This window comes from Rana temporaria, chromosome 4, assembly GCF_905171775.1.
Source record: "Rana temporaria chromosome 4, aRanTem1.1, whole genome shotgun sequence".
Taxonomy (NCBI): domain Eukaryota; kingdom Metazoa; phylum Chordata; class Amphibia; order Anura; family Ranidae; genus Rana; species Rana temporaria.
In genome coordinates this window covers 243,961,519-243,976,271 of record NC_053492.1, presented here as the reverse complement: position 1 = coordinate 243,976,271, position 14,753 = coordinate 243,961,519, and the positions used below count along the sequence as shown (strand labels likewise).

Sequence of the window (14,753 nt, the reverse complement as noted above, 5' to 3'; positions counted from 1 at the left end):
ATTCGTGATGGGCACAGATTGGTATCACTGGACACTGACATCATTGCTGGGGCTGCACTGATAATCTGAGTACGGATCATCAGTGCCCTGATTATCTGTACAGGTCTCCCCTGTGAGAAGATGCCCGCTGATCTGCTCTTTGCCTCACACTTTCAGTGTGAGGCGAGTAGAGCGGATAAATGGCATTGCCGTGTTTAATCACAGCTAATCACATGGGAAAAGAGCTGCATCATCGGCTCTTAACCTCGGGCGAGCCATGCTCCAGGGACAAGTCCGGTGAGACTGGGGCGACTTCATATGACGTCACAGAATAAGGGAGGAGCCCGCCGTTTGTCTATATGGTGGGGGTAGGTAGTTAAAGTCAACAATTTACACCACTTTTCTGAGCTAGCAGAGGGCAGAGATCTCAAGTGTCACACTTGACAGCTTAGAGGAGAGCCGAGAGGAGAACCCGAGACCTGGAAAGAGGCACATCTCGTCTAGCACAGCTGAGGCTTTAAATCGTGGACTTTGTGCCAGAACTCTCCTCCACTGTCCCCCTTCTATTCCCTTGAGGTCAGCACAGCCCGTAAAAAATTACTCGCGCCGATAGCAGAGAAACCAAACTAAAGATAGAAATCGCACTCTGCTTTTGATTGAGGAAAATACACATTAAGGAAGGATATGCTTTGTTCATTTTTTTTGTGTCAAATTTTCAACCACTTTTAAACTTTGATATTGTAATTGCTCCACAGAGGAGGAGGAGGAGGATGAAAAGTCTGACAATGAGGAAGAATTGGATAAACAGATGGGAGATCTTGGAGATGCAGAAGCAGACAAGCTTGATGAAAGACTCTGGGGAGATGATGATGAAGAAGAGGAAAATGACGATGAGGAGGATAAAACAGAAGAGCAAGGACAGGGAATGGACACGGTAAAAATATATCCAAGATATAAATAAAATTTTTGCTTGGTAATGGTTCAGAAGTCATTATTTTGTGATTAAACGGTAGTCTGTATCAGAGATGCACCTCTATATAAATTTGTTTCTAATCACCCCCCCCCCCTTTTTTTTTTTAATTAAGGGAGAGTCTGAGCTGGTTGCAAAGGATGACAACCAAGATGCTGGAAATTCAGATAAAGATAAGGACTTTAAGGATGAAGTTAAAAAGGAGCAGGTTGAAGATGGCCAGAAGGATAAAATTCATGAACAAATTGATGAGGTATGTGTATACCTAAATAGCAGACATCACAAAAAGGCAGATCACAGTCCAGCGCCAGACTGAGTCACTGTTCCATCAGGACCACCGCTGCCCCACCATTTAGGAGCCAGTTACCTTCTGCCACTATCACAGCAGAGCAGGAGGCAGAACAGTTATGCACACAGAGTGGGAAGCACAGCAAGTGGATGAAGGGCGGAAGCTGGCAGAAAAACAATTCTATATTAACAAGCTGGGGATTGGTTACTAGGATGCAGGGCTGTCCTAGCAACCAATTACCAGCTTGTTAATATGAAAAGTTTCTGCTGACAGCTTCTGCCCTCCATCCAGTGCTTGGAAGAGAAAAGTATGCCTGCACTCCCTTGAACTTCAAACTCTTTGCTGCTTTTATGGATTGTACTTGATTCATTACATGTGAAGGGGGGCCAGAGCAGCAGGGGGCAGTGATGTGAAGGGGGGCCAGAGCAGCAGGGGGCAGTGATGTGAAGGGGGCCAGGGGACATTGCTGTGAAAGGAATTTTGGAACACTGCTGTGTAGGTGGAAATGTATGCAGGGGGATTGAGGACACTGATGTAAGAATGGGATTGTGAAATAAAGGAGGGGGCTGTGCACAAACATGCAATTCGGGCCTCCGCAGGAAGTACATTTTACTGTTTGGACTGCCATGAATTTTAATTCAGTTCCACTGCTATATAGTGAACATCTGTTTTTTTTTTTCTTTCTTATTTATTATTTTACTGAAATTACTCTGCTACTAGCATAATTTTTGTTTTGGCAGTAATGTGACCAGTGAAAATGTAGCTCCCACACATGCACCATTTTACAAGTAGGTTTTACTCTTCGGCATCTTAAAGATGCAGGGAAAATACGCTGCAATGCAAATAAAGTAAATACATTTTATGTAATTTTTTAAAAAAACTAGCTGAAGGAAGTTTTTGACAGAAAACATGGTACACCTCTTCTGTCTGTGCCCGACAGCAGTCTTTCTTTCCCTGACTTAAAATTACCTTTTTAAAGTTGTTGTAAACCCTTACATATACCCAGTGAAGAGACTTCAGTAATACACAGAGATAAAACAAATTCTAACTAAGTTGTAGCTGCGTATCTGCAGCCATTTCATCTGCAGCTCATTCTAAAAATTCTAATAAAGAATCTAGGAGCCAGGGGTTGGGGATCTGAAGTCTTTAAATAACTGGCAGCTGTGAGTCCTGATTGGAGGGAAGTGACTGAACCCCCTTCCTTCACACTGTACAGATAATAATCTTAGCAGTAAATATGAATCGCAGGCTGATTGCTGCAGCTCCCTCCCTGTCACCTTTTGAACTCTTGGTGTAGGAGAAGTTGCTGGAAGGAGTCATGCTGGTAACAGAGAAACAAGGCAGCAGCTGTTAAAGAGCTGTTTTCCAGCTATCAAAGCTTGTGAAAATTTTCAAATTTCAAAGGCAAATCGCACTGCTCGAAATCTACGCTGTGCAAACATTCAAATTGGGTGACTATGAATAAAGTGCTCAGTGAAAATCCCACAAGAAAGTGCCAAGTGCAAATCAAATAGCAATTCATATATAAAACGTTTTCATTAAAATTATTTTGATCAAAAAATAAAGTGCAAATCACATATATAAAAAGTCCACCATCTTTAATAAAGTGCTTGATTGTGATTTTTTCGAAAATAATGCTTGCTGTGATGAAAGGATCAAAAATATTCTCCTGGTGAAGACAAACGCCCCAAATCCATGCTAACAGATGAGCTTACACCACCCTTACCAGATAAATGTGATCCCTTTTCTCAAAGAAGGTCAGATACGCTTAAGGCAAGTCAATACTCAAATAGGAACTGTATTAAATCCTCCTTTGATAGGCTGGAAACTAGTTCATCATAGAGGGTATTTGTGTATTTTTAGTAAGCTCATAGGCATGGGGGGGAGGCGTGAAAAATTTCCTTGTGAAATACTTAAAACTTTTATTCCAGTCAAGTTAAAATTACACTTGCATTAAGAGAATGGGGTCAATTTACGAAGGCTGGTGCAGCTGTGCATGGTAGCCAATCAGCTTCTAACCTCAGCTTGTTCAATTAAGCTTTAGCAATAAGGCTGGGTTCACACTACTACACTACTTTCATCCTACTTTGCTCTGCTACATTGGTCCTACACTGATCCTACATTGGTCCTACATCGGTCCTACTTTGATCCTACATTGGTCCTACATCCATCCTACTTTCATGAACAGGATACTACTTTGATCCGACTTTGTGATAGTCTGACTTGTTCTTTGACCAATCAAAACAATCCCAGAGTGATATAAATTCCTTTTACTGCTGCTGTAATCACAAGTAGGATGTCAAAAGTCGGATGGTTAGGACAAGGCTCCTACTTTGGTCCGACTTCAATGATATTCAATGGGCTGAAGTAGGATCAATGTAGGACCAAAGTAGTACAGGGAGCATTTTCAAAGTCGGACCGACTTGTGTAGGACCAGTTAAGACAGCTCTCATAGGGAAACATTGATTTTCACACGTCATGCTACATGAGCTCCCAATGTAGGACCGTTGTCGGACAAGTGTGAACCCAGCCTAAAACCTGAAAGCTGATCGGTTTCTAGGGAGAAATGAGCCTGATTTTTGCTCTCCAGCTTTAGTAAATAAACCCCACTGAAAATGAGCATCAATGAAAAGTCCAGGGACGCCGGTTTGCGTTCCAGAAAGTAGAAGTGACGCATGCCGTAAGATCCTGCCCTACTTGCTTCGCCTGCAAATGTCTGAGGTTGTCAGGATGTAGGACCCCTGGTGACGTCTGCTGACAAAATGCATAGGGCTGGATTTTCCAGCAAATGTCACTTTTGACAGTCTTATCACAGCAAGCATTTTTTTGGGAGAATCGCAATCAAGCACTTTGAATATTGTTGACATTTTCTATACACGAATTGTTACATGTGATTTGCACTTTTTTTTTTGGACCAATATATATTTTTTCACTGAAAACTTTGTATATGAATTTCTTATTGATTTGCACTTGCCACTTTTTTATGGGATTTTTCACTGAGCACTTTATTCATGGTCCTAATTCTATTACTTTTAGTTTTCAGTATAGCACTTTATATTCTTTGTTTGCACAGAGTTGATTTTGAGGAGCGCGATTTATCTTTTGAATTTTGTTAGAGTGTCGCTCAGTGCTTTGAAGAGAGGCAAGTAGTACACAGTATAGAAGGATGTGCTTTTTTTTTTTTCCATTTTATGTCTGAGGTTTACAACCTCTTTAACTAGGGTTGCCAACTCATTCCTTTAAAACAGAACACATATTAATTACACAGGTTCTGTGGCTGATTAAGGAGGTAATTAAACTCGGTGCCTTCTTTGCATTAAATTAGCCTCAGAACCTGTGTAATTAATATGTGTTCTGTTTTAAAGGGATGAGTTGGCAACCCTATCTTTAATCACTTCAGCCCCCCGGAAGAGTTTACCCCCTTCCTGAACAGAGCATTTTTTGCGATTCGGCACTGCGTCGCTTTAGCTGACAATTGCACGGTTTTGTGACGTTGTACCCAAACAAAATTGATGTCCTTTTTTTCCCCCACAAATGGAGATTTCTTTTGGTAATATTTGATCACCTCAGCGGTTTTTATTTTTTGCGCTATAAACAGAGTCGATTTTGAAAAAAACACCATCTTTTACCTTTTGCTATTAAAAATATCCCACATTTAAATATTTTTTTTTATATATATTTTATATATATATATATATATATATATATATATATATATATATATATATATATATATATATATATATATATATATATATATATATATATATATTAATATATATATATATATATATATATACACACATATACATTTTCCTCAGTTTAGGCCGATATGTAGTCAAGTTTTTTGGTAAAAAAAATCGCAACAAGCGTATATTGATTGGTTTGCGCAAAAGTTATATCGTCTTCAAAATAGGGGATAGCTTTATGATATATATATATATATATATATATATATATATATATATATATATATATAATTGTGTATAATTTTACTAATAATGGTGGTGATCTGCAATTTTGACAGGGACTGCAATATTGCTGTGGACACATTTTTGGGACCATTGACAATCATACAGTGATTAGTGCTATAAAAATGCACTTATTACTGTATAAATGTCACTGGCAGGGAAGGGCTTAACACTAGGGGGCAATCAAGGGGTTAACTGTGTTGCCTCACTGCGTTCTAACTGTAGGGGGGATGGGAGTGACTAGGGGAAGAGAGATCGGTGTTCATACATTGTATAAGCAAGCGATCAGTCTCCTCACCTGTGAGAGAACCATGATCTGTGTGTTTACACACACAAATCAGTTATCGGTCTGTCACGAGTGATCACCAGTGGTCATCGCGGCTGCCGGGCACGAGCATCGGCTCCGTGTACACGCTGCAGGCGAGTGCGCCCCAGTGGCCAAAAGGCGAAGCAAATTAAGGTAATGGCTCTTTGCCCAGCCATGCCATTCTGCCGCAGTTGAACTGCGGCGGCTGGATGGCAAGTGGTTAAAGCGGTTGTATACCCCGCTTGGTGATTTTGGGATCATAGCTCCGACCACTCAGTGGCGGGACCCGCGAACCCAGAAAAAATGCTGGGGGAACATGTCGGCCCCCTTAGTGGTGACTGGGCATCATGCACGGGGGCTTCGTTCTAAGGTGAGTATTTAAAAATGAGCTAGGATGCGATCCTAGCACATTATGCCATTGTCTTGTCTTGCGGGGGGGGGGGGGGTTTTGTGGTTTACTATCGCTTTCAGTTTTTTGTCGGGCATTCGTTTTGTAATTACTTAAAAATATTTTGTTTGTGGACTATTGGTATATTTTTTGTCATCCTTATGTTAGCGAGAATATGATGATAATGAGATTGATCCTTATCATGGTAAGCAAGATACTCAGCAAGAACCGGAATCTCTGGACCTTCCTGATGACCTGAACTTGGAAAATGATGAGGGTAAAGTCAGTGGCGATGAAAAGGATGAGGAGAATGGAGAAGGTATGCGCAGTTAAACTGAAAGTTCTTATTTTTTATCAAACCAGTAGAAGTTGTAATGTCAGAATACATTCCAATTTCGATTAAAGTCCTTAAAGCGGAGCTCCACCCTAAAGTGGAACTTCTGCTCATCGGAACCCTCCCCCCCCCCCCTCCGCTGTCACATTTGGCACCTTTCAGGAAGGGAGGGGGGTGCAGATACCTGTATTTGCACCCACTTCCGGGAGTCCACTCTGCGGGGACCTGCAGGTAGTGCGTTGCTGCCCCCCCGTTGTGTTCTGGGAAACGCACAGCTCCCAGAACACAGCGGGGACCAGTGAGCACGGTGCAGTGCGACTCACGCATGCGCCATAGGGAACCGGGCAGTGAAGCCGCAATGCTTCACTTCCTGGTTTCCTCACCGAGGATGGCGATGGGGGCAGCAGAGTGACGAGCGATTGCTCGTCTTCTTCTGCCGACGTCGCTGGACTCCAGGACAGGTAAGTGTCCTAATAAAAGTCAGCAGCTGCAGTATTTTTAGCTGCTGGCTTTTAATATTTTTTTTACAGCGGAGCTCTGCTTTAATTTTTCAGGTTTTTTTTTTTTTTTTGTATAATTCACATAGGGCATTCTGACTCTATTTCACTGTCTTCAAGTAGTGTTTTTCCCTGCACATTATTATTGAATATCACAGCCTAATATTTGCATAAATGTATTGTCCTCAGTCATCTTGTACTGCCTGTAAATTTGTTTACTTTTTTTCTTCTTAACAATGCTATTCAAATGTATGACCCCTGTCTATAAACCTTTTGATTTTTAAAATAAAAAATGTTGCATCCTTCATTCTACTAGCTTATCCAGTATATTAACCACTTCAGCCCCGGAAAGGTTTTGACCCCTTAATGACCAGGACCTCTTTTGTGATATGGCACCGACACTTTAACTCACAATTGCGTGGTCGTGCGCCTTTGTACCCAAACAAAATTGACGTCCTTTTCTCTTCCGTTCATGGACGGACACAGCATCCTTTGACAGTAGGGGTTATGCACCTTCCTTCCAGGAGAGTTTAGGCAAAATTTACAGCACTTAAAGCGTTAACAACCTTTCCTTCGTGCAGCTCCTCCCAGGGGGCGTGGCTCCCCGGGCATAACCCACACCCTGCTCTAGCAGCCTTAGTTTTTTTTTCTGCCTAACGACAGGAGAGGTCAGGCACTCTGGAGTCCTGTACTCTGGAGATTTTTTTCTTGCGATTTTTCTCGCTTTTTATTATTTTGTTCCTGCATTTTTGAATCCTGTGATTCTTCTATCAACAGCCGACTGGGTGACAGGCTGGGTCTTGACTCTTGTAGTCCCCCCATGTTTGGCCATCGAGCGTGTGCTGGCCCGTTGCTCCAGGGGCAGCCGGGGAACATCTTGTTCTAGGACACACATATGACCGGTCTTTTATGGCTTTGTCACAGTGTGTCTGGCCGACAGCCATGCCGTTTTGCGGACGTTGGTTCTGTCTGGGATACCTCCAGCCGGTGGTCGCAGGACGGTTAAGTAGTGGCCCCTTGCTCAGGTAAGGGGGTATGGCTGGAACTTTCCCCTGGGAGGTCGACTGAGGGCTTGCCCTGCTTTCCTCTCACCATTATTTCCTTTCCCATTTGGGTAGCGGCTGTGAGGGGGGCTTTCTGGGGTCTCTCATACACCTGGACCTGTGTGCGTAGCGGGGGCTGTGTGTGTTCACTGCAGGGGACTGTGTGTGTTCACTTCATGGCTTTTTGTGTGCTGGGATGTGTATTTTTTGCTGTGCTGTTTTGCTGTGTCACTGTCTGTCTTTTTAAATGCGCAACGGCCGCCATTTTGCCGAAGTCGCGCTTTATATAGCTCGGCGGCCATTTTCTTGTGGTCCTATGCTGTTTTTTAAACATTCGGCGGCTATCTTGAAATTCGTTTGGCCTTGTGTGGCCGTTTTAGCGCTGCAAAAGGGGACAGGCGCAACCGGCTTCTCAGCACACCTTAGGCTTCTCTCAGACTGAGCTGCCCCGGGAGGGGTGGTGAGTTCCCAGGGGGCCCCCATACTCTGTAGTAGCAGCCAGGAGGTGACCAGTGTTTTTTTATTTCTCTCTGCCTTGCAGTAAGGGTGACACAGCGCTGGGGCATTATGGAGTGTGAACCAGGTACTTCTTCCCCAGCAATGCCTGAGTTAACCCTTGACGCCCCTCCCCCTGCCACATCTGTTGAGGCAATGTCGGCTGTCCTGGAGTCTTTTCTCGCCAGGTTTGAAGCGGCTAGTGCCCAGAAGGGGGGTAAGAAGCGCCCCCTCCCTGCGCCTGCTTCTGGGAATGTCTCTGACGCAGAGTCGGACCATGCTATTGCTGCCTCTGGTTCTGTAGTGTCGGAGGCTGCAGGTTTAACCCACGCGGACAGTGAGGGTGACTGCTTCAGGGTCAGTTGCTGACAAGGAATTTGTTGGAGCTCTTATTTCTGCGGTACGTGATACTCTGAAACTTGAAGAGGTGGCGGAGGCACCTGACGTGACAGTCCCTTTTTGGGTTCCGCAAACCGCTACGCACCGCTAAAGTGTTTCCTTGTGTTCCTTATTTGGACAATATGTTGTACAAGGAATGGGATACACCGCAAAAAGTTTTTACCGTTCCAAAAAACTTTGCAACCCCTTGAGGAGGACTTTTTGAAAAAGTGGGTCTCTCCTCCGTCAGTGGACCCTCCCGTGTCCAGACTGAGCAAGGCCACCACATTTGCCTGTGGAAGGGGCTCCTGCATTTAAGGACCCTGCTGAGTGGAGGCTGTGGCCCGCTCCCTATTCATTGTTGTGGGTTCGGCGGTGAGGCCGGTTCTGGCCGGGACCCTGGTGTCAGACTCTGACTGAAAGGGCGAAGCTCCTGCTGCAGGAGCTGGAGGAACGGGACGCTTCCGAGTCCTGTAGGGACCTGGCTGAACAATTGGTTCAGGGTCTAAAATTTGTCTGAGTCGGCCATGGATACGATCCCCTTGCTTTCCAGAGCTTCCCCCTCTGCGGTGGTATTGCGCCACCTTGTGTGGCTGAAATGCTGGTCGGCAGACCAGTCCTCTAAGAAGGCTTTGGTGGATATGCCCTTTAAGGGTGAACGGCTTTTTGAGGCATCCCTGGATGACATCATTAAGGATGCCACGGGTGGTAAGGGCACCCTGCTCCCACAGTCTGGGAAGGGTAAGGAGTCTCGCCGCAAGCAAGGACCCTCTTTTACTACCTCAAAGTGTTTTTTTTTTTTTTTCGTGTGCCCAGCACGGCGGGAAAAGGTCCGCAAGGTGCTAAAGCCCCCGCTGCGGGGCAGAAGCGCACCTGGTACCGCAAGCCCAACAAGCCGCATGAAGGTCTGCCCCCGCTCGGGTCTCGGGTGGGGGGCCGGCTTCGCGAATTCGTGGATCGGTGCAGGTCTCTCCTGTATGACCGTTGGGTTTGCGAAGTGGTTGCCTCGGGGTACAAGATAGTTTCTCTCTTGTCCCCCAAACAGATTTTTTCCTTCCAACGTCCTCCGGCAGGCCCTGTCAGTGGCTGTCCAGGATCTACTGGACAAGGGGGGTGATCGTGCCGGTTCCCTCGCAGGAACGGCTTCAGGGGTTTTACTCCAATCTGTTCGTGGTCCCCAAGAAGGAAGAGGTCCGCCCTATCCTGGACCTCAAGGCCCTCAATTGCTTTGTCAAGGTATGGAGTCGATCCGCTCGGTGATAGCGGCACTCCATCAGGGGGACTTTGGATATCATGGACGCATACCTACATGTTCCCATATGCACAAAGAACCAGAGGTTTCTGCGCTTTGCAATCGGAGAGGATCACTTTCAATTTGTGGCCCTCCCGTTCGGCTTGGCTTCGGCACTGCGGGTTTTCACCAAGGTGCTCGCCCCGATACTAGCCCTGCTGAGGCAGCGAGGGATCGTTCTCGTGAGATATCTGGACGACCTTCTCCTGAGAGCTTCCTCAGGCTCAGAGTTAGAGGAGGACGTGTCTATCACGTGTCAGACTCTCCAAGAGTTTGGCTGGCTTCTGAATCTCCAGAAGTCAGTGTTCCGTCCGAGAGACTGGAATACCCGGGACTAGTCCTGGACTCCGCGGAGGCGAGAGTGTTCCTCCCGACGGAGAAACTGAAGACCCTGCAATCTGCAGTAAGGCAGTTGTCGACCCAGAAGTGGTCGTCTCTTTGCTTCTGCATGAGAGTTCTGGGTCTGATGGTGGCCTCCTTCGAGGCGGTCCCGTATACCCAATTCCACACCAGGGAACTACAGAAGGAGATTCTGTCACGTTGGGACAAGCTCCCGTCTTCTCTGGATTACCAGGTTCAGTTGAGCCATCTGGTCAAGTCTTCCCTGGTGTGGTGGCTGACGTCTCCGGTGCTTCGGACCGGCAAGTCTTTTCTGCCGTGCCGCTGGACAGTGGTCACGACGGATGCCAGCCTCTCCGGCTGGGGGGGGGGGGGCGTTTGGGGCACTCAGTCAGCCCAGGGGCGCTGGACTCAGGAAGAGTCCCGCCTGCCGATCAATATTCTGGAGCTCCAAGCAATCAAGCTGTGCCTTGCCAGGTGGTCCCTGGAGCTGCAGGGCCGACCGGTCAGGATCCAGTCCGACAACGCCACGGCCGTTGCGTACGTCAATCATCAGGGAGGCACAAGGAGCTCTGCTGAAGTGACGGAGGTCGCGCACTTCCTTCGGTGGGACAAAAGGTCCGTTCCGGCTCTGTCGGCCGTGTACATTCCTGGAGTTCAGAATTGGCAAGCCAACTTCCTAAGTCGCACAACTCTGGATCAAGGGGAGTGGTTTCTCCACCCGGAGGTGTTTTAGGGTCTGTGCCGAAAATGGGGCACTCCAGACGTGGACCTTCAAGCGTCCCGCCTCAACCGGAAGGTGCCACGGTTCGTGGCCAGGTCGAGAGACCAGTGGGCGGACGCGTCAGCCGCGTTGGTGGCTCCTTGGGGTCACTATCGCCTAATTTACGCCTTCCCTCCTCTGAAGCTTCTTCCTCGCCTGCTGCGCAGAGTGGAAACCGAAGGGATTCCAACAATCCTGATCGCCCCAGATTGGCCGCGCCGCTCCTGGTACGCGGACCTGGTGCGTCTGATGGCAGACGTCCCCTGGCGTCTACCCCCTGAAAGAAGATCTTCTGTCGCCGGGTCTGATCTTCCATCCTGCTTTACAGTCGCTGGCTTTAAAGGCGTGGCTGTTGAGAGCCAGGTATTGAAGGACCGGGGCCTGTCGGGCTCGGTGATCTCTACCATGCTACGTGCACGGAAGTCTACTTCACAAAAGATTTACCATCATACGTGGAAAGCCTACAGCTCTATGTGTGAGGAGATGAAGTGGCACCCTCGTACATACGTGGTGTCCCGGATTCTGCTGTTCTTACAGCGGGGAGTGGATCAGGTTCTCGCCTTGAGCACAGTCAAGAGCCAGATATCTGCTCTGGCTGTTTACTTTCAGCGTCCCTTGGCAGCGCACTCCTTGATACGCACGTTTGTGCAGGGGGTCCGCCATGTGGCTCCTGCGGTGCGCCCTCCACTTCCCACATGGGACTTGAATTTGGTCCTCTCGGTGCTTCAGCGAGCTCCCTTTGAGGACTTTCGGAAGATCCCTTTGTTGACTGTAACAAAAGGTGTTTTTTCTGGTAGCTATTACCTCAGACGGGTGTCTGAACTGGCGGCCTTGTCCTGCAAGGCCCCCTACTTGGTCATCCATCTGGATAAGGCGGTGCTGCGTCCGCAGCCCTCTTTTCTTCCAAAGGTCGTTTCGGCCTTTCACATTAATGAGGACATTGTTCTTCCATCCTTATGTCCTCAGCCGAAGGAGGTCATTTTACATTCCCTGGATGTGGTTCGGGCCCTTTGAGTTTACTTATCGGCGGCGGCTCCGTTCCGGATGTCGGACTCACTGTGTCGGTGTCTGGTCCCAGAAAGGGTCTGACAGTCTTGTCGGCCACGATTTCCAGGTGGATCTGACGGGTTGTGCTTCAGGCCTATGCCCTGAAGGGGCGGGCGCCTCCTTTTCGGGTGACGGCGCATTTGACCAGGGCAATCGGTGCCTCTTGGGCTTTCCGACATCAAGCCTCTGTGTTACAGGTGTGTAAGGCAGCGACCTGGTCGTCGGTCCACACTTTTTCAAAGTTTTACAAGGTGGATGTGAGTGCATCTTCTGATGCCTCCTTCGGCCGCAGGGTGTTACAGGTGGCAGTTTAAGGTTGGAGTTCCTCCGTTGAGTAACTCCGGTTTTGTTTGGGGTGAAGCTTGGTTTGCTGCGTTTTTCCCACCCCTCGAATTTTTTGACACTGCTTGGGGACGTCCCTACTGTCAAAGGATGCTGTGTCCGTCCATGAACGGAAGAGAAAATAGGATTTTTGTACTCACCGTAAAATCCATTTCTCTGAGTTCATGGACGACACAGCACCCACCCCTCCTTTGTTTGTACTGCTTGTTACGAACTGAGGCTGCTAGAGCAGGGTGTGGGTTATGCCCGGGGAGCCACGCCCCCTGGGAAGAGCTGCACTAAGGAAAGGTTGTTGACGCTTTAAGTGCTGTAAATTCTGCCTAAACTCTCCTGGAAGGAAGGTGCATAACCCCTACTGTCAAAGGATGCTGTGTCCGTCCATGAACTCAGAGAAATGGATTTTACGGTGAGTACAAAAATCCTATTTTTCCCCACAAATGGAGCATTCTTTTGGTAGTATTTGATCACCTCTGCAGATTTTCATTTTCTATTTCCTACATCATGGGACACAGTTAAGCCAATATTCATTACCTTTGAAGAAATGGCCGCACACCACCCAGGAGTGTTCCAGGAAATTTGCCAGCGTTGGATGGCCTGAGGTCGACCTTATTGGCCTCAGGTTCAACAACAAGCTTACAGCAGTTTGTGTCCCGAACAAGTGATCCTCTAGCAATTGGAGCAGATGCTCTGGTAGTTCCATGGAGCCAGTGCTCCCTAATGCGCTGGATTTGTAGAGATGGGGTTCAAGTCATTCTGGTGGCACCAGTCTGGTCCAGAAGGCCCTGGTTCCCGGAGATTGAGAGACTGACAGTGCCGTTAAATTTAGTGTTGAAGGACCGTGGCATCTCGTGACCAGTAGTGTCTACCCTAGTGAATGCTAGGAAGATCTAGCATTAGGTCTGGAAGACTTGTATTGCTTGGAGTGAAGCCATAAAATGTCATCTTCGGAAATGCGTGATTGGGAGAATTCTCTCTTTTCTACAATCTGCTGTGAAAATCAGATTGGCTTTGAGTACAATGAGAGGTCAGATTTCAGCCTTGTCAGTATTCTTCCAAAGGCCTTTAGCCTCCCATTTGCTGGTCCAAACCTTTATGCAGGCGGCAACTTGTTTGCCCCCCCCCCCCATTAGGTCACTTATGTGTCCTTGGGACTTGAACTTGGTGATGTCTGTGTTACAGAAACAACCATTTGAGCCTATCAAGGAAAGTCCATTAAACCTTCTTGATTAGCCATCACCTCGGCTAGAAGGGTGTCGTGTTACGACCTGTTCCATCCTTTTTGCCAAAAGTGATGTCAGCCTTTCATTTGAATCGGGATATTATTTTGCCTTTTTTCTCTCAGCCTCGTTCGGCCGAAGGGAGACTACCGCATTCCTTGGAGTTTGTCCGGGCAGTCAAGGTTTATTTGTCTAGATCTGCGGAGATCCGAGGATCAGGCTTTTTTTTTTTTTTTTTTTTTACCAAAGGATCCGAGAAGGAGCAGGCGGCTTCCAAAGCTTCCATTGTGTAACGTTACGCCGGATATTATTTGAGAGTTAGGATCTCAACTGCGGAGACTACTCAGTTTCGGACCCAGGTTTCACTCTCTTGTGTGCAGAGAGTTTGGAATCCAACCATCACAGTCTCAGTCAAGAAACATGGCGCATATTCCTTCATAGGCGCCAGTGAAAACTCAAACAAATAAGTATAAAGTCCAGGTAGAACTGATACTAGTTAAATGCAGAGGTAGCCGAGCATGTGTGGCATGTAAATAACCTTGACGGCAAAGTAATAGGTAGTATATGTGCACACAATAACATTTGAGAAGGAGGTACTTAGGCATGAAAGACTTCCGTTATACTTGGTGACTTAGAATGTAGAAATCATGGCAGGATCCTTATTAGAAGTACCAAACATAGAGAGACTATGGCTGCAGCAATTCCTGGTATAGTTGGCATACATAATTAGCAGGCAGGGCAGTTCACAGGATAGTAATGCAGAACAACATCAGGGTACTTGCGATACTGAAGTGAATGATGCAGGCATAAGGTCAGGCTCCAAGGGTCCAGACGGGTAAGGCTGGTGAAGCAGGCAGTGGAGACTCCTGGTCCAGGTCAGGAAACTGAAGTTCAGAGCAGGTGCGTGTGGATACCCAACCGACAGAGGCGTTGTGTCAGCCAAAATAAAGGAACACTTCCTGGTTAGTGCTAGGAGCTTAAATAGGCCGCCCAGCAGCTTAACAGGAAGTCACAGGCTAATTAGAAAGAAGGAAGTAACTATAGTTGAACTTCGAGTGAGAGACTCTTCAGGAAGAAGGTTTGGGAAAGGAAGTAACAGGTTA

General features: G+C 47.1%; 1 protein-coding gene across 1 annotated transcript in view; it reads left to right on the top strand.

Annotated features, from left to right (window-relative positions):
• The window catches only part of MDN1 (midasin AAA ATPase 1), a 354,267-nt gene that overhangs the window by 322,816 nt on the left and 16,698 nt on the right, over positions 1–14,753 (top strand). Inside the window, 3 exon segments of the mRNA XM_040347762.1 lie at positions 735–913; positions 1,065–1,202; positions 6,073–6,223. Of these exon segments, the coding sequence (XP_040203696.1) occupies positions 735–913; positions 1,065–1,202; positions 6,073–6,223 (468 nt within the window).